Source organism: Numida meleagris, chromosome Z, assembly GCF_002078875.1.
Source record: "Numida meleagris isolate 19003 breed g44 Domestic line chromosome Z, NumMel1.0, whole genome shotgun sequence".
NCBI classification, from domain to species: domain Eukaryota; kingdom Metazoa; phylum Chordata; class Aves; order Galliformes; family Numididae; genus Numida; species Numida meleagris.
In genome coordinates this window covers 53,248,622-53,273,198 of record NC_034438.1, presented here as the reverse complement: position 1 = coordinate 53,273,198, position 24,577 = coordinate 53,248,622, and the positions used below count along the sequence as shown (strand labels likewise).

The 24,577-nt window shown below is 37.1% G+C and overlaps 1 protein-coding gene across 11 annotated transcripts in view; it reads right to left on the bottom strand.

The window, feature by feature from the left end:
* Positions 1 to 24,577, bottom strand: part of HOOK3 (hook microtubule tethering protein 3) — an 84,206-nt gene that overhangs the window by 14,669 nt on the left and 44,960 nt on the right. For 7 of the 11 annotated variants that reach the window (XM_021380936.1, XM_021380941.1, XM_021380935.1 and 4 more), the window contains 11 exons: positions 22,779 to 22,919; positions 20,826 to 21,027; positions 17,354 to 17,464; positions 14,356 to 14,443; positions 13,734 to 13,803; positions 11,979 to 12,119; positions 9,982 to 10,069; positions 5,534 to 5,611; positions 4,804 to 4,838; positions 3,945 to 4,027; positions 2,575 to 2,675 (listed from right to left, as the gene is read on the bottom strand). In XM_021380936.1, the coding sequence (XP_021236611.1) occupies positions 2,575 to 2,675; positions 3,945 to 4,027; positions 4,804 to 4,838; positions 5,534 to 5,611; positions 9,982 to 10,069; positions 11,979 to 12,119; positions 13,734 to 13,803; positions 14,356 to 14,443; positions 17,354 to 17,464; positions 20,826 to 21,027; positions 22,779 to 22,919 (1,138 nt within the window). The remainder of the gene's footprint in view (positions 1 to 2,574; positions 2,676 to 3,944; positions 4,028 to 4,803; positions 4,839 to 5,533; positions 5,612 to 9,981; positions 10,070 to 11,978; positions 12,120 to 13,733; positions 13,804 to 14,355; positions 14,444 to 17,353; positions 17,465 to 20,825; positions 21,028 to 22,778; positions 22,920 to 24,577) is intronic. The other 4 variants (XM_021380938.1, XM_021380937.1, XM_021380939.1 and 1 more) reach the window with 2 other exon arrangements.

Below are 24,577 nucleotides of genomic sequence, written 5' to 3'. Positions count from 1 at the left end.
AGGTCCTTTCACTTGGGCCACAGTGGTAGAAACTTCTTCTCCAAGGCTTTTCTCATTATAGCTCTGGTTTACCTACTTGTGGCCTGTCAACTCCTTTTCAGCTTACAAATATCTTCAGTCTGGAAGTATGCCACATTGCACCAGATGGCACTATTTCTAGAAAACTGTTACATTAAGAAGCATCCTGGAGCATATGCATGGCCATTAACTTATTAATAAGACAAATGTACACTTAGGTATGCTCATATGTGGCATTCATTACAGGCAGCATCTGAGTGCTAAAAGCCACAGAGCTAAACCAAGAACAAATCCAGCAAAATATCTAGATTCCTAACTCTAATGGAAAAAAACTGAAAACTTTTTAACAGAATTGGATATATAAGAAGAGACATCGCATTTGTCTTCCTACCCATTTCAGATTCATATAGAGACGCTGAAATAAAACAATACTTTAATGTACTATATTTCTAAGAAAATACACATTAGACTTGGATAAAATTCCTGTAGTGGAAGGCTATGACTATATTCATCTTCACGCACAAAAAAGAATAGTGAAAGTTGGTAAGAAGACCACAAAAAGCTAACCTGAAACTAATACTACTGTTGTATAAAACATCCCATAGTAACACAGTACATACAATTAAATCTTACTGAAAGGGAAAGTCAGGACTCTTTCATCGGAACACCTTGAGAAACAGTAAGCAATATGAGACGTAAGGGGACAAAAAAAGAAAAAAAAAGGAAAAGTAAAGGATTTGTTTAGATTTCCAGAAGGCCCTTCAAAAATCTTACAAGAAGCCACCAAGGAAACTACATCAAAATAATGGAAAGAAGCATAAAATTCTGCCGGATTAGGAACCCATTGACAGATTCCAACTTAGCTCTATCCAGCCACCACAGACCTCTTGATACTACCAGGAACACTGGCATGAATGATAACACTGGCATGCTTTTAAGAAACTTAAACAAAATATCAAGGTATAATCAGATAAAAAAAAAACCCAGAACTATGGCTGAGACCTCAATATTGCCATTTTGAAGCTGGCAGTGTAGCCACATCCTCAATATCATGAGTAAGTATTAGCCACCTTCTATCCAGAAGTATATATTAAATAGCAACAGTCAATACTAAGCATAAACAGAGGAATTTAACAGCTTTTGCATGTGATTCAGTCAAAAACACTACTTTGTTTAGAAAAAGCATCAATAAGAGTTCATATTAAAATGGTTTCTAAATCAATTAGATAAGCCAGGACACAAACAGAAACCAGGAAGCAAAAGATGAATAAATAAAATAAAATTTAAATTAGTAATCATGACTCTGGTACATCTGTAATTACCCCTGGCTGTAAACTCTGAGGGCCGTTACAGAGAGGAAATTGTCAAAAGTGTCCGCAAAAGGAATAAAAATGAAAAATTCATTGTGCAATAAGAACTGAGTGAAATCGGCAGCAGCTAAGAGGTGAATTCATAAAAAGGTCTATCAAATTATCTACTGCGGGTAAGACAGACATTACGGACTAAGCAGTGTTGAGAAGCCCACACCATCTAGAAACGCATAAATGGATGCAGCCACCCATGAAGCAAAGAACTCTAATCTTCCTTCTCTGAGAATCTTAATCAAAAGAGGAAAAACCAATGAAAGCAGAGATTGTTGGTCGAATTGTGCCAGTACTTGCTTTCAATCAGCTATAATTGTGCGTGCAGAGGCATAACCTTCAGGAAAACTGTGTCAGAACTCCAGAGAAGTCCCAGCACAAATGCTCATTAAAGAATAATTTTGCGCATAGAACTTTCTTCCCTTGTTAGTTTATATGGGTGGTTCTCTGATTCTGAAACACAGAGCAGCTATTTCACATCACTTCCTAGCATGGACATGACTTCAACTGATCTATAGTTCTGTCACTCAGAGAAACAAGTACTGAAGAATTCTGATAAAGAAAAAGGTTGTCACAACATTAGAAAAGGATTAGCACACTTCTCCTTGTCATTTGCTGACTTTGGTATGTCAGGTTTGACGGGGTAACCCCCAAAAATCTGCAGCCATGGGTATATATGTTTACAGAGACAGCAGAGGGGCTTATGGATAGGCAGCAAAAGGGGACAGCCATGAACACAAGGGGAGGTTTAGGTCGCCAGGGGAGGTTTAGGTTGGATCTCAGGAAAAACTTCTTTCCAGAAAGGGTTGCTAAGCACTGGAACAGGCTCCACAGGGAGGTGGTTGAGTCACCATCCCTGAATGTGTTTAAAAACCGTTTGGATGTGGTGCTCAGGGACATGAGTTAGCAGTGGTTGTTAGAATTAGGGTAGTATGGTTAGCTTGCAGTTGGAGCCGATGAGCGTTAAGGTTGTTTCCAACCTGAGCAATTCTATGATTCTAAGATTAAGAGTAAAATCTGCAGAATAAATCATTATTGTGTACCACAATGGAAGGAAGGTAAAGAACCTCACAGTTTCTTTTCTTGTTGTTACCACTGTATATACAGTTAACTTCTTTATTTTTTATTCCTGGAGACTGGACATGTGGTGCAAACTATCCGACAGGAATCATTGATGTAGAACAAATATACTTACACTTTTGGCCTTCTCCAAATATTTTTTGTAACGTTCTTCCATTTGCTTCATTTCTTCCTCCTTCTTCCGTAAAGCTTCTTGTAATTCTTCAATTTTGAGTGCTTTATGTAAAGAGGTACACACATTGGAAAATAACAATTATATTATGTTTACTTTCACGAGTTTGAACAGACATTTAAGGCACAGCTAGAACATACTGCAGTTAAGAAAAGCTTACATAAGGACTGTAATTCAGCAGATATCATAATTTTAATTACTAAACAGCTCAGGAAAAAAAAACAAATGTGTACTCTCACAATCTCAAGCAATTTTTGTTTTAAAAGTTTTGTTTTAAAAAATAATGAAAAATAAAGAGAAAGGGAATCAAATCACTGCAATTACTTAGCAGACTCACAAAATTAGTTTCTTAATACATTATAGACTGCAAAATATCTTGGTACTGTAACTCAGATAAAAATGAGTTTACCTATTAAATGTGAGATTAACGATTAACAGGCATGATGCTTGCTTAGATACATTCAGCTGTAACACTGGACAAAAATCATCAGAAGTACAACATTAACATACTCAATTTAATTTCTTCCACAGCAGTGCAGACCAGAAGGACAGTTTTCATTGCACAGCCTTTTCCTTCACTGATTAAAAAAATATGCTGAGACAGTACATTTTGTATAAACTATACATCTTCATAGAGGATTTGTGCAATGAACATCGAAATTATATTTCAGTCTTCCTGGATCTCTTCATGACTGCAATTGTTTTGGTATGGAAACCAGAGAAACTGAAATTGGTTGCAAGCTTTTGCCTTGTTCTATAGTGAGTAAGCTTCAAAACAACAACCTAGCTCCAGTAATATTTCTCAAGAAATAAATAGCACGATTGTACTAAAAATCAGTCATTAACAGATGCTAGGAGTTTGGAAACCACCTGTCTATATGATACAAAACCAAATCTCTTGTTAACCGCTGTCCAAAAGCTTTCTAAAATTACAACACAGTTCTAACCTGTCATCTGAAAACATACTGAAGGAACATATATTGTTAGTAAAAATAACCTAAGGTCTTCGAAATTAAGATGTTAGGAGACATGACAGCTTTGAGCAGCTGAGGTTCCATGACAGGTACGATACCGAGTAGGTATTTCTATGGTCACTGTCATGGTGGTCTTTAACATACGATCTCCTTCATTTCAAGTATTATAAGCATATTTTCTGGCCACATAAATTCTGGAGAAATTAACAGCAAATACCACTGCCATTCCAAATGTACATTTTGTTTAACCTGCACTTTCTACAGGTATTCTAAATAAAAGACCTCACAATTGAAATACTTCACAAAGAAAAGGAATAGACTGAATGCCAGTGAACTCACAACTGTTATTGCATCTTGGTTCCAAATCCTCAATAATAGCTCGTTTCTTCTGTAGTTCATTATTAGCTTCATGGAGCTTCTCACTGTTACAAATCATAAAGGTACATATTGTTTTCCTAGTACGCTTACTGTGATTGAATGAACATTAAATGATATAAAAATAACAAAAAAACTCAAATAGCAATATATTTCTTACAGCATTACTGATTTTTGCTGTAGGGCATGAGGACAAAAGACAGGTTATCAATATCACTGTGGAAACATTTGTAACATAAGCTGAAAATTATTACAGTATATGGAGAAAAAGTAGCTTCATTCTCAGTCCAAAATTACAAACTTACTTTAGAACTTACAGTAAATAGTACAACCAATGCCTAAAATGAATACTAGTAACTGAGATTACATTAAGAAAGAATGGCTGAACCCCAAAGCAACAGAAACTATGTGAACTCAGCAAACAAAGTGAGCAACTCTTCACATTTTAGAAAGCAGAAATAGTAGAACAAAATAATAACGCTTCCTTAAATGCTCCTTTATGCCCTATTAAAATGCAAAGAGATTATTTTTGTTTACGTTATAATGTTTCTCTCAGAACAAAATAACTTACTTTTCTTAGGTAATGTTAGTCAATGTGTTCTAATTACCACAAAACGATGGCTCACTTATAGCTTTTACCAAGTTGTCAAGGGTTTTCTATGAAATGAAATATCCAAATAGCAGATTCCCTAACTCCCCTGTGCGAAGCAGTTTCTCTTACTTGTATATCTTTCAGATGCATTATTAATGAGCATCTGCCTTCCCTGCCATATGGAAAACACATTTTAAATGGAAAGCAAAATAAGACTAACACAATACTTACAGATGTTCCTCAAGTTTCTTTTTCAGAAGAACTGACTAAAATGGAAAGTTAAATGTGTTACTTTAATATATTGCAGTGCTTTAACGTAATTTCAAAATTATTTTTAAGATACAATTTCGAAATTCTAGCCCAAATCCACCACTCAGATTTAAATCACAATTGTAAACCTGTCCTCTGGGGTAGCAATCCTTTCCTTGACAGCTGCATGACTACTGTGAAATTAGAATGCTTCATATTTTCACAGATATTTCCCCGGGAACTAGATCAATACAGGCAAGAACCATAAAGGACAATATTCCTTAGCAGTTTTAATCAGACTTAACAGATTAACCTGAATATAGAAAGCGCAGCAAAATTCACTAGAAGAGTCACCTTAGCTATACTGCAAACCAATCTGAATTTAGATGTGTAATAAATTAGCTGAAACAAATTCCTATTACCACAGAAACTAGAGGGAATAGAGTGTTCTGGACTGGAGAACAGCAGATATTTTTTACAACTTTTCTGTTTCTCATTTCCACTGACATGTAAAAAAATATCATACAACTTACAGTGTTCCACTTTCTGGTTAAATCACATTTCAATAAGATCTTCAAATAAAAGCTTCAAAGTAGATTTTATTTTAACCTTAAACTCACTTCATACACAGTGAGTATCTTTAAAAAAAAATAAAACCAATAAATGTCTGTGAACTGAGAGTAGTGTTAAGTAAATAGAAAGCCATACTCACAATAGCCTTGAGCAGAAGCCCATGCCAAGAAACAGAGATGACATTAGTATAAAGCAAAACAGCAGCCAACAGAAGAAACTATTTAGGAAGTACATGAACAGAAAAGTTAAAGCTATGCATATTTTCAGGCATGCGCATTTTCTCCTCTGTTCTCATTAGCTGTTTCATACTGTAACATTTTCTAAAACACACCACTAAAAACAAAAATATAGAAATAGTAAAAAGCACACTTATAAATCATCATACTTAAACCAGAATTTCAAAGGACAACAACTGCTGCTTTGTAAAGTCATTTAAGACAAAAATGACACAAGTAACATTACAGGAGAAAATATGCAGTCTATTGGGCTACAACTGCAAAAAAGAGATGCATGTGTTTTTCTGGGGTGATTATGAATTGTGATTTTTTCACACAGATCAAGTACAAGACAAATGCAAAGTATTAACCTCCATTTTGCTTTGTGTTTATCCTACACCAATCAAAGTGAATGTCTAGCACGTGACGACTGCTCTAGAACACCATCATCAACAAACTTACTTCACTGTTTTTCCTCCAGTGGTCTTTCAGCACATGTTTTGGCATCCAGCCAGAAGGAACAATTACAGTGCGCATCACCCCCAGATTTTAGATTTCTTACAGGTAAAAGCTTCTACATATTGTCTTTGATCACATTCCTGGGTCGTGTTTTATGATTTCTAACTTCAAATGTGTAAGTCAACTTCAAAGTTGCGTTTCCTTATTGCACTATAATAAAATGGGCGAGCATGCAAAAATAAGCCAACGTGACTCCACTGACTACAGAGTCATAAATTTAGAGCAGCTAAGAATCTGTAGGTTTTGACCACTTTGCTGCTTCTTCTAGTTCTCTGAATAACTACTGCAACACCAAGTCTTTAGTAACAACAGATCTTTCTTGATCACAAAGTATTTAAATTGGAAAGGTCACTTAAGTCTGACCATTTGGAGCACTACCAATTGGTTTAGATAAGAAAGGGAAAATTTGGCAGCAGTGACTATTTATTTTCCTAAGGCTTCTAAGAAAATTAAAAATGAACTCAACTTTTGTTTTGAGGATTCTTAAGTTACATTTGGATGCAGACTGGTAGACACACTAATCAGCAGGGAGCAACCTCCTTCCCATCCATACAGATCAAATGTTCTCACAAGCAAGAAGCTAACAGTAATTCACAGCACACGCCATTAAAAGCTAGACTGAGTTACCCAGACAGAGTAATTTACCCAAGACACAAGAAGGGAAAAGAGGATAAAAGGTAAAACGTGAATTACTCTAAAGCTGGACAAACATTACTTTTTTTTTTTTTTTTGAAACTCAGTCAGTTTCAAAGTCATGTATCCACATTCTCTGCTACTAAGAAATGGTATAACTGCTGTTCTCATGTAGGAAGGCCAGTAACTTAAAATCCCAGTAAGAGCTGAAGCTTTATCTATTCTTTAAATAGCTTCATATTGAAGTTCATGTAAGTGTAGAAAAATATTTCTATAATAAAATTGTAAAAATCAACAAATCAATACTAGCCTTTTAATTACTTTCTCCCTATGTTAACAAGTTCCATTTACAAAACACAAACAACTGATGGAGTGGTTTAGAAAAGTTATTCTCCCCAGTATTTAATTGCTATCTGTCCTTTGCATCTAAAACACCTACAGAAATAGTCTTGTTCTTAAAAGTTTATGCATACTTAATTACATACAGGCCAACTAAAGCATTTTTTCCCCTTTCTGGGGTCTAAATTTGGTTTTGTTCTGCATGTTAAGGCTGCAGGCAGATGACTGTGATCTGGCTTGAGGTTAGGCTAACTAAACAGGATGAGAGAAACTACAGCACATGACTTGAGAAAATTGCTTGATACAACAGCTAAAAACGTCAGAAGCCGAGAAAAGTTGTGAACAGCACCATGAGAGACGGCCAGATTTCACAGACAGGTAGGAGCAATGAGCAAAGCTGCTTCACAAGAAACCAAACATATAACAGAATGCTGGGGACCTTGCAGGGAGATGCTAAGTCAGGAGGACATAGTAACTGTTATGAGAATAGCATATAAAGCCAAGATTGCCTACGTAACAGTGCAAAAAATCCCTGATTTGTTACATATTTAGCAAGACTTGGTCTAGTGGGGTGGAAGTATTCAAAGGTCAGTCGTTTATTTAGGACTATATTTACAGAAGGCAGAAAAAGGGAGAACAAGCAGGAAGAAAAGGAGTGATAAGGCATGCAAATAACATAATAAGGCTGTTTGGAGTATTTGTTGAGCAGCCCTACAAATGTACGTGTTCTGAAGAACAACAAATCAAACCTGCTATTCTGACACACTGTGGATGTCTCACTCGACACAGCAGTCTGGAAGATCAGGGTAGGGAGGCCCTGGCTAGCAAGGCAGTACCCCGAAGGGACTACTCACGAATCCCAACATGCTGTGTCAGTGCCCATTACAGGCCTAATCACACTGATGTCTTCCTAACATCCTCTTTCCACCGCACCTTCAGTACAAAAATCAAATAGCAACCCCATCTAGATCTTAGTAATGACATTTGCCTGGGTTAGAATAATGGTTCTTGAGCAAGCCTAAAACTTACTTCACCTGCGAGAACAAGCAAAACTAAAGCAACAAAAACCCACAAAAAAAAAAAAAACACAACAAAGAATACAAACAGGACCTTCATTTTTCAAGGTTGTTCATATTTACCCTAAGTATGCAGAAACAAGGATTTCAGTGCATTGTTGCAGAGAAGTAGTAATAATCAGAAAAAAGTTGGTCAAAGTGCTGCATCAATGAACTGCATACTGTGTGCCTCCTTATCTCTGTTCTCATGATTCTGAAGAATCACTTTTTAAAGATAGCTTACAGATTACTTCAAGATGTCTCAGTACAACTTGATTACCCTTGACACTGGGTTTAACTTGGAGGTTTGCTATGCTTTGTGTTAGACTGGATGAGGTGTCTATCCACTCAGATGTTCTTACAACCTCAACTGAACTGATTCCACACTCTTTTGCTTCTTAAAGAGAAGTGAAGGTCTACACACTGAGCTCAGCAAAAAAGGCTAAGAGGTTAGTGTGCGTGTATCACCACTGGCTTGGTCAGACCTACACACAAGCAAGGAAAGCAGCTAATCGATAACGAAATCCATCTCTGCTTAGCAACACCTGTTTGGTACACACACAGCATGGTGCACCGTGGTGCTGTTTTACTACAAGCAGAATCACCTCACATGATGCCTACACAGGCTGCAATCAGTCCTGTAAGCAAGCTGCAGACATGCCCTAAACTACAATCCAAATCAGAGCTTTATAAAGGAACAGAATTCCAGTGTAGTAAATAATGCTGAATTCAATTAGATAGGGACCATTTACACTACACAGTATCTGACAGTAATGTTTTCATATTCTTGTTCACTCTGAAAAGCCTGATTTTGGTAAATGAACAAGAATGCAAAGAATATCTCAGAATCGTGGAATAGTATGAGCCTATTTTAAAATGCACACTAAAACACATTCTAAATCACTTAGGAAAATAACCTTAATTGAACAAGATTATGTTCTTCACTTTCATGCATTTTATTCTGAAAATTAATGGACAAGTAAAATTAAAAACTCTTAAATGAAAGTAAGCAGCTGGAAGATTTGTTATTTTTTAATAAAAATGAGTTAAAAACAAAAACACAAAAATAGAATGCAACGCATTATAACTTGTTGCCAATTAGCAGGGGAATACACTGGTATTGTGAGTGCACACTGTATATATATCCTCCTGCAAATCACTGTTTTCAAGAAAGTTAGAGAGCTTGTGTCGAATACAGGAGGTGGCAAAAGCGTTTTTTTGAGTGGAAAACTGAAAGTTGTTCTTCACACTAACTGTCGTGATGTGTATTTTCACATTAAAAACAAAAGTAACTCTGTGTGTGGAAACAGAAAATGCTGCATTATGTTAAGTGACAAATCATTTGCCTTTTTCAGTTTTGACCTGCCCAGCTTCTTGCATCAGATAATACATTAAAAAAAATTACAGGGCATCTACCAGTAGGAAAGACCTTAAATTCCACTACTAAAACAAAAATAACTTCAGATACTTTACTAAGATGTGGAGAATTAACATGTCTTCGATTCCCCTCAAAACTCAATTCTAACTATATAATTTTAAATAATGCTGTGTTTGGTATTGGGACAAATTTAATCAAATAAAACACATCTGATACTTTCTCTGCATTGAATGTTTCTATTTTTTCCTACAAAAATGTCTTCTTTTGTCTTATACTTCAAATAAAGAAGAACAATCTAGTGTTAAGACAATAACAAAGAATACGTTAAACATTAAGAAATTTCTAGTTGTCTAATTCTTTACTACAGAACAAGCAGAAACTTTTACAAAAATTCTGTTTAAATCCCTGCAACTACCTGAATGTAAGTTTGATATAGATTTCTACTTACATCTTCAGCTTTTGAATCCTGATCTTGCAAAGATTTTTGTAATTCTTCAACCTGGGATTGCACTTCGAGAAGTCTCTGATTTACCAACCTATGAAACAGGTAAAATTTTGTTTTTCAGAAAACAACAAAAAATTTCAAGATGATGCCTAAGACTTTTAGGGTTTAGTGTTTCCTGATCTACATTAGAAATACAATACTGTATTTTATTCACTAAAAATTTACAACAGAACTTAGTACAACAGTTCCAGAGATCAGATTTGGCAGTCCCTGAGAACATTTTGATACTTTTCCAAGTCAGTGTTTGATGTAAGTCATAAGAAATGTTTTCCATATATATACAAGATGAGTTTCTAACTCTTTTTGACATTCTATGTGAGGACAACTACCTCATTGCCTTTATGCAGTCAAAGAACCCTAACAACCTGCAGGTTGGTAAAGACCTCCTGAGTTTATCTAAATCTGACTTCTTCCTTGAAGCAGGACAAAGTGCAGCAGACTGCTGTAATGCTGAGGTTTGGATTCCACTAAGGATGGAGGTTTGACAATTTCTTTGTGCCTCTCTTCTAAAGGTTAGAAATTTCCTCTGGACATTTGTTTTCCCTTTGCATTCCTTCAGAATCTCTCGTACTCAAAATAGTTTCCGTTAGTTTCTTGTACTTCCACTGCCTACCAGCTCTGTCTTCTTTACACATTCTCATTATGCAGATGTACGGGGCCTCAGGCACCCTGGTCTAGTATTAGATATGGAGGTTGGCAGCCCTGCCCATGGCAGGGGGGGTGGAGCTTGATGATTCTTGAGGTCCCTTCCAAACCAAGCCATTCTGTGATTCTATGACGATTCCATGTAGATCATAGAATGATCTCCCCTATACCATCTTTTCTGCAGGCTGAACAAACCTTGTCCTCAGTCTTACCCCATCTGATGTGCTTCAGTCTCTCACCTCAGCAATCCTGTATGCCCATGTCTTTCCTATACTGATGTGTCCAAAACTACATGCTATATCCAGATGTGGTCTTGCAAGCGCTGATGATACATGAAGGACCATTTTCCTCAATAAGCTCCCATCACCTAATTTTTCCAGACTGTTGTTAGCACTACTATTCACTAGGATTGAATTTACCATTCATTCAGTTCACACGTGACAGTTCTGAATATAAGGATACTATGGGAGACTGTGACAAAGGCTTTGCCAAAGCTACTTTCACATAGGCAGCCTCCTATTTCATTGTAGAAGACAAACACATTAGTCAGGCCTGAAATACTCACACTGACTTTGCCCAATTACTTTCCTGTCCCTCATGTGACTGGAAGCAGATTCTAGAAGGATATATTTCAGTCAGCCTGGATCCCTTTTCTTGCCTTTCTGAAGGTGAGTGTGGCACTGACCTTTTCTCAAACTTCCAAAACTTCAACCAACTACCAAGACCTTTCAAAGACTAAATGAAGACCAGCCACACACAAGTAAAGGTCAGCTTTACTCAGCATTACCTTAGCATCCTCTGAAGCATCTTGTCTGTCTCCATGGATGTCTATATCCAGGAACACGTGCTGCTGTGTTTTGAGCATTACCAAACACAGAGACAACCTTTTTGGGCAACACATTCCAGTGTTCAGCAATGCTCACAGTAAGGAAGTATTTTCTTACATTTAGGTAGAATTTCCATGTGTTTCAGTTTGTGCCCATTGCCTCTTCCCCTATCACTACTGAGAAGACTCTAGCTTCATCTTCTTTAGGCACTTCAATCAGATATTTTTAAACACTGATAACATCCCCCTGAGCTTGCTTTCTTTCCAGCTTACATAGCCTCTCCATCTCTCAGACTCTTTTTGTTCTGCAGTACTTGTCACATCCTTTTGGCATTTCACTCAGTACAGAAAGTCTCTGCTTTTATTGTGCTGGGGAACCTTGTGTTGGACAAAAAGTGTCAGAAGTGTACAGCATTGTCTGAATGCAACAATCAATGCAACTTGGGGGGCAGAGGACAATATTTCTTACCTGTTCTCTGTCTCCAATTCATTCTTCCGTAAGTTTGCATCATCAAGAAGGCTCTGCAACAAGGCGATCTTTTCATTGTCAGAACCTTCTTGGTTCAACTTTAAAATCTTGTTCTCATGTTGAAGGCGAATGAGTTTTTCCCTAAACATTTGAAACACAGTTTTACAGAAATTGGTATGCCAATCTCTATAAAGAAAAAAACAGTTTACCATAGGACATGTAAAGATAGTGTAAAGATTGTCTTTACCTATTTAAGGGAAACAGCTGAAATAACAATTATGTCTTCAAGTCCCCAAATTAAAATCCAGTTAAAGGAGCTGTAACTTTTGAAAGTAACACAGAAGAAAGTTGCCTGAATGCCCCTATTAGATTTCAGAGTATAGGAGAACATGTTTATTAGGTATAATATAGAAAATGTAGAGCTAAGTACCAAGCATTAAGGGAGGTTGTAATCTCAGTTGTAACTGAACATCTGCAAGAACCTAGGGAAGCTACTTCCACTTCAGGGTCTGCTTTCCCTCATGTTACTTCTTGATTTACTCAGGCTCAACTGACAGGCCTCAGACTTTAAAAACTTCCACTCAAGTCTGCAGGTCTCCTCTATGAGTTGGAGAAAGGTGCTTGCAAACAGATTCACATTCTGTCATAACACGGGGAACATGAGAACAGTAGCTGCTGCTCCAGTGGGTGGGCTGCCTTCCCCCTTTACCTGCAGAAGCAGCAGCCCTGACCTCCAGATCAGGAATTTCAACTACTAAGGCTGCTACTGCTAGCCTCCACAGGGTAGGCAAGGAGGCTGAGCTGAGGAGCTGTGAACAGTCTGCACAAATGCATACTTTCATAAAATCTAGATTTCATCCTCAGAAGTCAAAGGTGAGGAGACGGTGAAATTACAAGTCTGTCCCTGTATTTACAGCATTTATGGTTCCTCTCTTCTGTCATTCAGTCTTGGAGGTTTATGCAGTAACTCCGTACTTCACTAATACTGCCACAAAACTTTATTTCTGTTCCTGAGCAAAACTGGAAGAACTGCTCTTGAATTTAAGGTGTAGCAACAGAGATAGAAGAAATTGAACTCTTTTCTACAATTAACTCTGTAAAAAGTTACTCCTTTATCACTGAAATTATGTTTTGATCCCATAAGGAGCTTTCCAATTTTTAAAAACTGTATCAGTATTTGTAGAGATGAAAAAAATAAAATGCCTACAGAGTCAACAGAGTTCTGAGATGTGACTGTCTTTCAATAACTTAATTTTCAGGTTACAGTGATAATGAATGAGCTTACTGGGTGGGCTGAACACAACTTACAACCCCTTAAACTATAATGACTTTCAGCTCTGTCATGGCTGTTGTGCTCATAATGTATGAGTGCTCTGCTCATAATTTACTATGATATAAAATTGATTACAAAATCTACTGTTCCTTTCACAGTGTTAGCCATTTTTGGCTTGCACAACAGCAAGTCTGGGTATTCTGTCAGAGCACATACAGGCTGCAGTTACATGACGTCTCTGCAGGAAAACCACACTCCGAGGTGAAGTTTCTTGTTTTTCCTTCTTTTGGAGCCCAATACAAAAACTGAAGAGATACCAAACAAACTTTGTCCTAAGCATAAAAGCTGCTGCTGTGCAGAAATCCAAAATGAGATAAAAAAACATTAACTGTAGAAACTTTCCACCACTTATTAAGAAATAAACCACTAACTTATGGGTACATCATAATGGTTAGTACAACAAAGCACATGCATCAGCTTACTTTATTTCAGGAGTAACAATTTCTGCTGCTAAACTGTCTGAAGGTTCTTGTCTTCCTAGGGGCAGCAATCCTGGGTCAGGAAAATTAAAACATTTAGCAAGCAGACTAGTTACTTTCTTTTAAAAAAAAATTGAAGTAAATTTTGTTCTATGAGTTTGTAATTTCAGAGTAATGCTATAAGATGGAAAATGACACAGAGTCAAGCTACAGCAAGACAGACAAGCACAGTTTCATTTGGAGAACAATTGTTATTTCCATCTACAATTAATCTGGTCAATGTGATTTTGTGGTGTATTTTCTGCTCAAGAACTTATTTAAAAAGCTGCGCAACACAACAAATACACTGCAACACATGAAATACCATATACACCTCAGAAAGCTTGAGTAATTCTTCAGACTGACTAAACACAAATTAGAAACACATCTTAGAACTACCACAGTGGGGAGGAGACCAAAAGTTCTGACCGACTAAAATCAGAAGTTATGCAAGTTATGAGCAGCTTCTCACTGATGCTCTCCCAGAAGTCTACATTTGCTGCTAAACAAAGCACAACTGGTACTCTTCAGATATATCTCGTTAACTTTAGAAAAGATGCTTTTAATCTCCATATTTGTCCTTTACCTGTAGTGGTGAGTTGACCTTCCTGTGCTTGTACACACCTGAGTTCTTCAATGGTTTCTTTCAAAGAATCCCTTTCTGTTCTTAATCTCTAAGTAATTAGAAAAAGAAAAATGTAAGATTTGGCACTGCCATTCCATCTTTAAACTACACAATTTGACAAAAGGCATAGCATCAACACTTTCAAAAGAATTAAATGCAACACCAGAGACTGCTTTTCAAATTAAGGCATCTTAGCCTCCTTCATAAGAGGATAAGAAATTTGAAGTATTTCACACAAACAATGTTATTTTTGAGGAAGTTTGATGCTCTGCTAACACACTTATGGGGAGTAAAAACATTAGGGTATAAGCTGACACAATCATTATATTAGTGACACAAAGTTCTGGTACCAGGTAGTAAACAGCATGTACGGGAACCACTAAGCCATCTTCCTTCTTCCCCTCATCAGGGGTTTGTTCCAAGGGAAAGTGAGGTGAGAAGACACTGCAGACATTTCCCTCACCAAGAAACCAAGACTTAAACAAGAGTGAAATTAAAGGCACAGTCAACAGAAAAGACAAACTGCATTAACTTGGTTTTGTTTCTCCTTCAGCAGTGAAAGCGTAAGCAGCAGTTCCATAACCTCTTCCTGACATGTGTCAGCTGGCCCTGCCATTCACCAGCCAGCATCTCAGGCATGAACGAAAACTAGTTGCTTGAGACTCAGTACAAAGGACTGAAGAACAGAACAGGCCCATCTTGGGATCTAGATAGACAGGCCCTAAAGTAGCATCATGTAAACACTCTCTCATTTGACAGAAGTCTCCTTTTGGCAAAAATGAGAATTTACAGATAACACCAAGTTTTAGTCCAGAAAGATGCCAAGAGTCAAATATGAAAGGAGAGAACAGCAACTGTTTAAAGATCTAAGTTGTAGTTTGCTCCAATATCAGAAATATCCAGTGTCACTAAAATGTCCAAGTCAGACCTCAACTCTGTGTAGGTACAGAGTTGTGCACACTGATAGTTCCTTGGATCTGAGCCCATTAACAGTTTGATTCAGATATGTATTTTATATTTCAGCCTAAATGTATCCACAAGTTGGAAAACCTTTGGCAAAGACTATTTTGGTGAGGTGTGACAGAGGCTTCTGTTGCATTTTTGAATCCTGCTCAGGGAACTCTGGTGCAACTATCAAAACAATCTGGATACAGCATGCATTCTGTTAGCACAGCAAGCCATTTCACAAGTCTTACAGGTTAAAAAGCTGGTTTTACTACAAATACAGAAAAACAGCCACAAAGAGGAGCGCTCAAATTCAGCTGCTTAAAGCAAAGATTCTGCAGTCTGTTACAGTCAGAAGACATCAAGCCAATTAATCAAACACTAGAATATTTCAATGAATAGACAAAGCTCTAAGTCTTCATTTGTACAGTGAAGACAACGTCAACTCAAATTATACTACTTCTCAAACAACAGACCACAGAAGTGAAATTCATCTAGAAAACTAGAGATATCAAACACTGTACCACACTTTTCCAGAATATAAAGAAAAGGACAAAACTGATTTCTCTAACTTTCTCTAAAATGAAACTGACAAAATACCATTACTTAGCTTCTGATCATGGCAATGCTAGTGATATGTACATGACAACAGGGAAGAGTAGGTAACATTGGTGGTGAATCACTAATACAAATATTGAGAATCTTCTTCAACTATAAGCTAGTTCTCAAAGGTGCATATCAATTCAGAAGAAAATAGTGAAAACCAACCTAAGTAAAAAAATATGCTATTAGCCAGGCAGTAAAACTGAACAGTGTACAACAGTCACCTGCAATTCAGATCCTTTGTGCAAGACAAAATGGTCTGTCAAGCAACAGATAAGCCACAAACACAATCTTACCACTGTTAAACATAACAAAATTGGAAAAACATACTTTAAATAAGAAGCAGAAATAGAAGCCAAAGCACAAATGGTTACTATAAGCATTCCAATTTGAGCTGAAGAGCAAATGGAAGTGATAAAGTCAAATGTTCAGAGAAGTTAAAAAGTTAACAAAGTATGTAAATCAAAGACCTATGAACTGAAAATAAGTGAAGATTTGCTATTTTACAAATAGTATTTAAGGGCAGGGACTGGATATTCTTGAAAGGATTTAACAGGTAACATGATGTACTGGAGGAAATGCCTACACAGAATCTGGCTGATGGATAAATGGACTTATACTTCAAACAAGCCTGAGAAATTTCTAACTCAAAAGTACCAGCCATGCTTAGAAGGATTGCAAATGCATTCCTAGGAAAAAAACACAGAAACAAGCCAGTGTGAAACAAGAGTATGCAAGAAAAATCTGAAGGATCATTCTTAGCAAGAGGAGACAGAGTAATTGATCTCAGAATCACGAGCAGTAAATGACAGAGAGGAACAGAACAGACCAGTCCTGCGTATTCCATGTTGACACTACAATATAGATCAATGAACTATCATAAAAGGCAAGATTGTAACAATGGAAACATCCTCCTACAAGACTCCTAAGCCTCTTGCTGCAGTGTTCATGACTCCATAAAGAGAAGCATGCAGATGGTAACTCAAAGAAAGCTCTTAAAATAAAAGAAAAAGAATGAATGAAACAGGAGTTTAGTTATAGGAAGATACTGCAAAAACACCTACTTTAAATAGTCATTCAGAATACATGACAATTACACTGAGTGTTTATTAACCTTCTCATGAGGAAAGGGCAAGAAACAACTTCAGATCTCAACTGTGAAGGCTGTTCTTTTTAAAAAGTGTTGCATATCTTTTCGTACAGTCACTTAGTTCTATGCTGTACAGTTCTTAGATTTAAAAAGGATCTTGTAAAACACATGAGGAAATTATAAGTGAAAAAAAAACTTCCTAATTTAAAAAGGTTGCTGTAAATGGCTAATCTTTATTATGACATCTCTCTGTTATAAATAAAGGACACAAAGTTGCTTTCACTACTACCAAGAAAAAATCCCCACCACCTTGGCACTTACATCTTTTTCTTTTTGGAGGCTGTCTACTTTTTCTTTCAGCCGTTTGCATTCATAATCTAATTTATCAGCTTTCTTGGATTCTTCAGATAACCTGTTTTGTAGTTCAACTGCCTGTGAGAACAAGAATCAATAATTTGTCTGCAAATATTCGTATTAAAACAAAATACATAAGACACAAGTAGCCAATTACCATGCACCACAAGTTATTTCGTAAAACAAGTGAAATGTTTATCTATAGGACTACTAAAAACTGCTTGTTGTTCTGTGTTTCAACAAAAGCAACAGCATTCAAGTATTAGGTCTGAAGACAAAGACAAGAAGCAAAACCTGTAAAGTACATTCAGTATATCTATGAACAAGAATTTAAGCCTAACCATGGCTAACAGGAAAAAAAAGCTAGGTATATCTATGGATCAAATTGATCAGCAGCAGTAGAAAAATCCTCCTGCTTTCTGAGAAGCCTAGGAAAAATTTTTTTTTTATGAAACTGAATTATCTGCAACTGCTGTTAAGCCTCACTCAGAACACAACACCAGTTTATGTAGTCAGGTAATGTCTCTTAACCTGAGATTTTCCTGACTGTTTTTAATACACTAATATAAAGATTCAGCCACAAGCTCATCATCAGTTTACTTCACTTAAGAATGAAATACATGGCTAAAGGCATCAAGTATATACTTTCAACTACAGATCAGTAAGGAGCTTATTTCATAAGTAGAAATCCAGAAGCCTAGCAGAAACAATCAGCGAACAGAAGGCAAATCAGCAAAGTTTTGCCATTCCAAAGTTCTCAACCTTTACTAACAAAAGCTGATTCTCAGACATTAGTAATACTCATAACGTAGAAAGCATAGAAGTAATCTGAATAAAGACTGAGCTACAAATACATAAGCTGAATGATGATTCAGCTGAAGACATAAAGCTTCTTCTAAAGCAATTCATGAGGTGGCTTTCTCATGGCTTTCAGATTACAGAGAAAGTGACTAACTCATTGTCAATGCAAAGCAGTAGCTGTGCCTACATAAGACAGTCTAGAGGTTCCAATTACATTTTACTTTCACTGTGAGCTGCTATAAGAAAATAACTCCCAGGCCTGGAAAATCTGCATGGTTTTAGTCTTACTATGAAGGATATTGGTTTTTGTTGTTGTTGCTGTCGTCGTTGTTTTTAAAAAACTGGAAATAAAAAACAACATCCCTGCCATTTCTGAGACCAGAAAAAAAAATTTACAATGCCAGATTTGATAATATTTTGATTTTTCAGATGTGACTTCCATCATTGGGGATATAAAAGGAATGGAGGCCTTCATCTACGATTCTGCCCTCTCTGTAAAAATAGGTATATTCCTACCTCAACTGGAATAAATGCATTAATGTCTGTAATCTCTCAAGCTATGATAATGTTATGTAGAAAACCAAAGCAGGAAATAAACTGTCTGGAATCAGGATTTGGGAGTGTACAGAAAGATACACAGCTACATGGTAATGCAGAAGATTAAAAAAAAAATTGAATGAACTGCCATCACATTTACTGAACATTATCTGACATGTGGAATGAGTAAAGCAGTAACCTTGCAAAGAAAAGCAGGACATACTGTTAAAAATGTATCAGAACACACATGCACAAAGGGGCTGAATTAAAATTACAAAAATAATTGTGGAATCTGCACATTTGAACTCTTCATGCTGCAATAAAAAGTTTCTTAGAAAATGCTTGCACTTGCTTTCAGAAAAGCAAACAAAGCCTCCTAAACAAGTGCTATCATGTCTCCCAGTACAATATGCCACCACAACCTCATCTTACTGAAACTAGTATGCAAGATGAGATTTCTTTGCAGATCACTACAACAGTTTGAACTTTCACCTGCACAACACAGAGCTTCTAAGCCAGAGAAATAACTCCAATAACTCCTCTGCTGTCACCATCTTAAGTGGGGTTGAATCCTTGCACACACCAGGGAAGACACTTTACACAACAGTAGCAAGCCAGTGCTCAGTGGTATAACATCTGAATCTTTACATCTGGTTCAACTTTTTTTTTTTTTTTTAAACAGCAAAAGTTAAGATTCACAGAAAATAATTCCATGACAGTTCACAATTCTTAGCCAGGTACCAAAAAAAATCGAACAGGACATGTAAGGTATACACACTTCATGATCATTTTGAGACACTGTAATTAGGAGAAAGAAACTATCACCTGTCACATAAAACACCTGATGTTAATTCCAGTCTCAGACAGTGGACCAGTTCTGCACAAATTATCAGCACCTCATATGTGAAATCTCACCCACAGAGCACAGAAAAAGAGTAGTACTGTTTGCAGAACAAATGACAGGACTGCCCCTTCCAAAATCCTTACCCCAGTAAAGTACAATCAATCAGATGCAGACATGGAGGTTACACAACTACACTTGTGTACTCAGCTGTTCAAAGGCAAGGAATATCTACTGCTAGTAAACGAGATACTTCTCGTGTGTGAATGGCTACTGCTTTCTGTGTTTACTTTTTCCTTTGACTGTGATACCCTTATTTTTCTCATCCAAGTTCTTTTTTTCTCGTGGAATCATTTGAACCGTATCTACAATTAGCCCACAGGGGCTGAAGCTTGTTGTCTTAACAGCAAAGATTACCACATGCAGGAAAAAGTTTTCAAGTCTCAGGACCACACATTGCACCAAGGCTTGCAGTTCGTGGTTGCTTTTGTATTCTTATTCTGCCGAAAGCTGGCATAAAGGGACCCTTGTACCATGACCACTTGGAGTTCAAGATCAGGCAAAAATACACAGCAGGCACTACTACTTTAACAAACCACCCTCTGTCTGGCCCTGAAACAAGAATCCAAGAATTATGTCATATCAGTGTAGAAGCAGAGAGATTAGCACATCTTCCTTCTTTACAGAAACAGGATCATGTGATGCTTTGTTAAGCAATAAGAACAGATGTCCCTCACTCCAAAGAGTGTGCTGGTCATAAATTCTGTACTCTGCCGGGTGCATATAAACAACACGGACAGTATACATCCTTCTCTCTTTAGATCTGTACATAACTAGAAAATTCATATGTAGCAGACAAACTAGAAAAGAAAAGATACTTAACTAAGGGAGTAACTTACCTCAGCTGTGGTACATCCCTCACTGCTGCAAATTTCTAAGTAAAAAGCAGGTATGTTGTCTTAAAGAAGAGGCTGTAACCCAAGCCTTACTACTGAATATGATTAAGGAATAATTTGAGAAAAATAATGTTCACACCCATTGATTTTTGGGAAGTAAGAAGTGCATGCTGACAAACATATGTGTCAGTAAAATTCAAACAGATGTAAGAATTGCAGGAACGGATAAGAAAGATAGTACCTAAAAAACAAGTAAGGAGGTGTTTGTTCATCATTTCCATTTTATTTTGAGGTATTAGCTGTGTCATGACAAGGAAGCGCTCAAAAATGCAGAGAAATGTTGTGTTGACAATGCCTTTCTCACCTGTCTTTTATACGTCTCCAGCTGACTGCGTGCTGCATTGGCCTTCCTTAGCTCTTCCTCCAGGCTTACAGTATTTTGCATGTACATTGTATTCTTCTCTTCTAAGAGTTTCACTTGCCGACGCAAATCACCCAGATCTTCTAATTTCTTCTTGTAAGACTCCACTTGGCTTTCTAACTTGGCTACTTTATCAGAAGAATGCCTAGAAGGACAGATTTGTATCAAATTTGTACTCTGAAAGCTAACAAAATCAAATGTCGTGAAGCTTCCTCCATGTTTTGAATTCACATAGAAGACATCTCGAGGCTTCACGGGTAACACAAGAAAGTGATCATATCCTCACATTACCAGATATTTTCACTTCTAAACTTAATTTCCTTCCACTATCTGTTAACTCACATAGCTGCTGATGGAAGGTCTTTCTAAAAGTATTATTTGAACACAAGTCTGTATCATTCTGAAGGTCACCGTACACATTTAGTGTACGGTACATTTATTTAGTGTGGCCAGCTGCTCCCCACTGAGGCCAAATGTGCAAGCAGCAGCAATAGCTGAGTTGGTAGAAACAATGGAGTCTCAGTCCCTCCACCGGTACAGATCAATACAGGCATCCTGGTATTCCTGAACATAGACGAAGGACACTTCAGAACACCAGTTGAAGCAAAAATCAATAACAAAAAATAGCTCCTTCTGGCAGGCCAACATAATTTCAGGAATGAAGGTGCTTAGTGTGACTCACAAGGTGAAGTAACTTGAGGAACATTAAGACCAGTATTACTGGGACCACTGACATAGAATTCAAATATGAAGTACGTGCTGGAGAGATTGAAGGCAAAAGTTTATAAAAGGTAGGATATGATGATCTGCACTGAATTGGTAGGGAAAAACTGTACTGATCATACGGCAGTTTGATCAGGCTTAACAGAAATAAAGTAAGCTATATATTACAGAGAGAGTGAGGATTATGGTGGCTACTTGGAATTTGCCTGAAGAGAATAGATCTAAAGTTACTATTGCTAGGCAGAAAGATAGGACAGAGATATAAGGCACATCCGAAGTCCAGAACCTCCATGGTTGAACACCATGTAATAATCCCCTCTGTCTCACAGCATGACAAAATTCAGGTGGTCGAACCCATAACAAAATTAGAACAACCTGGTGCACTACTAGGAAGGCAGCGGCCATTCCTTCTTCCCTCCCTAATCCCATCCCACCTTGATTTTAGAACTAATTTACATACTCAGTTTCCTACAAAATCTGAAAAATCCCATGTTGGTGATCAATTTATGAGGCCCTGGGGCAAATCAGATCTTTTTAACTGCCAAAAAAGGAAAGACTCTCTCTGGGGCAAGACTCTCTTTCTGAATCTGTGCTTCCCACCTAGAAAGTGTACGAAATTGTGCTCATGACTTGGCTCATAACTTACATTAATGACAGAGAATATAAAGATAGATGCTTCTGAAATAAATCCAGTGCATTAGCAAAGGCAGTATTATAATAAGTCATGTTAGCCTTGGTAGAAAGAATGATTCACATGAGTGGCAGACAACCTGGGTAACTGATGGCAGCAAGATGCCACCACTGAAGGATTACATTCCAGAGCAAAAGGGACTGTTCCACTTTATCAACCCCCAGCACAGTCAGTCACTACAACTAAGGGTGCTAAAATCCAGTGGCAAAAACAGCTGTAACAGATGTTGATATCACATAATGAACCAAAGTGCCACTCAAAGTCCAAACAACACAATATCACAAAAAGCCGATTTACCTGACAAGAATGGACTCCCATATCATGAAGGTGACAATGAGTAGAGAACAGTCTGCACTCAGAGATCAGTACGTGACTTCTTATGGCCATAAGATAGTGTAAATTGCTACATTCGCTAATATTCATTATGTGCCTAATCAGTAGATAACATATTCACTTAAGCAAAACTGTGGTTGTCTGTGTACCTGAGTACATCTATCTCATCCTTCAGAGACTGAGCTTCCTCTGCCAACGCAGTAAGCTCTTCTGTCTGTTGTCTCAATTCAGCAATCTCCTTCTCCAGTTCTTCACAGCGTATTCTATAGTCATCTTTGGCAGCTTCTAATCTGTAGAAATAATGTAAAATGGAAAATAAGTCCTTAGCTTGAGCCACAGTTATCTTTCTTCACCTCTCTAAGAATACATCTTCTCTAAGATGACTCACACAGGAAAGGAAAACATTGGTCTAACATGCAACATTACATACACACCCAAATGCCAGGCTTAATGGAAAATGACAGAAGCAGACCGAGTGTTCTGATGATTTCAGTTTGATGTCAGTATTTCTACATGGAACATCACAAGGTTGCGATCTCCTAATGGAAAGACAATCTGACTTTTTTTGTTACTGTACTTTTTCAGAAATGGATTTTCAAGCAGAAATTTCCACCTTTTTTTTCATCTTGAACTGTACAGAGTTTGTATATGATGACTTTATCCTAGGATTTTATTTAGCTGTTCCAGTTCCATACACAATTAACAACACTGACCTGGTTGCCAGATGTACTAAATGCTGTAGAGCTCTTATTGAGATGTTTTTTATTTATTCTTAAAGCCTTATTTATTCTTAAAACCTTTGAAGAATCAAGTCATTTAGTTATCCATATTTTGACCAGCATATAAAACAGAATAAAATTTCAGGAGTGAACTACTCATCTACAGTATACATAGGCAAAGCTGCATTAACCTGTTAATGAACAAATGGCGTAACTAAGAGAAATTTTGTTAAAGCTTTTGAAAGAGTAGAAGCAGACAACAAGTTGCAACATAAAATCCTATCGTCAATCTGATTCAAAATTGAAATGAAGACAATCCAAAAGAAGTAGTACAGGCAGAAAAAAAAAACGTTCTGTTAATTAAAGGAATTCAGTAGGAAACTGTAAGAATAGAGGATGAATATGATCAGTAGGCCATCTAAGCCAAATGCAACAAAGGCTGGAATTTTGATAGCCCCAAACTGTCAAAGAACGCAGAGGTAAGACCAGAATAACAATGCCAGATCACATTTTGCATCAGTTAAGTTGTACGTACTTCCTGTTTGGTTGGGTAGAGCTGAAGAGAGAACACAGGCATCAAATATCACATACTAAGAAGGCAGGGGAAGGAGGTAAAGAAGTGAAAGACAGGCTTCAGGTAAAAAGGATTTACAAAGCCCTCCAAAACCTGAAACTACAGTCACAGGCAATGCAGACATGAATATGGAAAGAAAATCTGTTTAATACAAATAGGAAATAGTAAAAAGGCTCAGGTACATATCACTTCAGAAAATACACATGAATAAGCAAAGTTAAAGGGGTTACACTAAAGAGATACCACAGTACTATTTCCTCACGGGGTAGACATACAGAAACAAGAAAACATACATTAGCTGCTACGAAAGAGAAACATTAAATATTTTTTAGAAAACTGGAGGGAGATGATGCATCTGAACACTCAGAAAAGAGGCTTTACAGGACAAGAAGAAAGTGGCAAAACAGACAAAAAAAGGAAAGTTACTTGACAATTGGCAAAATCATTTGAAATGGCAGTTTCAATCACAAAGGAGAGGGAAAGCATAGCAACAAGTATGAAAAGACAACAGTGAAGTGGACTGGCTTTTCTCAGCATTATGGGCTTAGAGAGGCCGAAAGCAAGAGTTAGAAGGATCAGGAAGGATAATTAAGGAGGAACTATATTTCCACCTGTTGAGGAAATGCAAAAGAGGAGTAGAGCTCAACAGCTCACA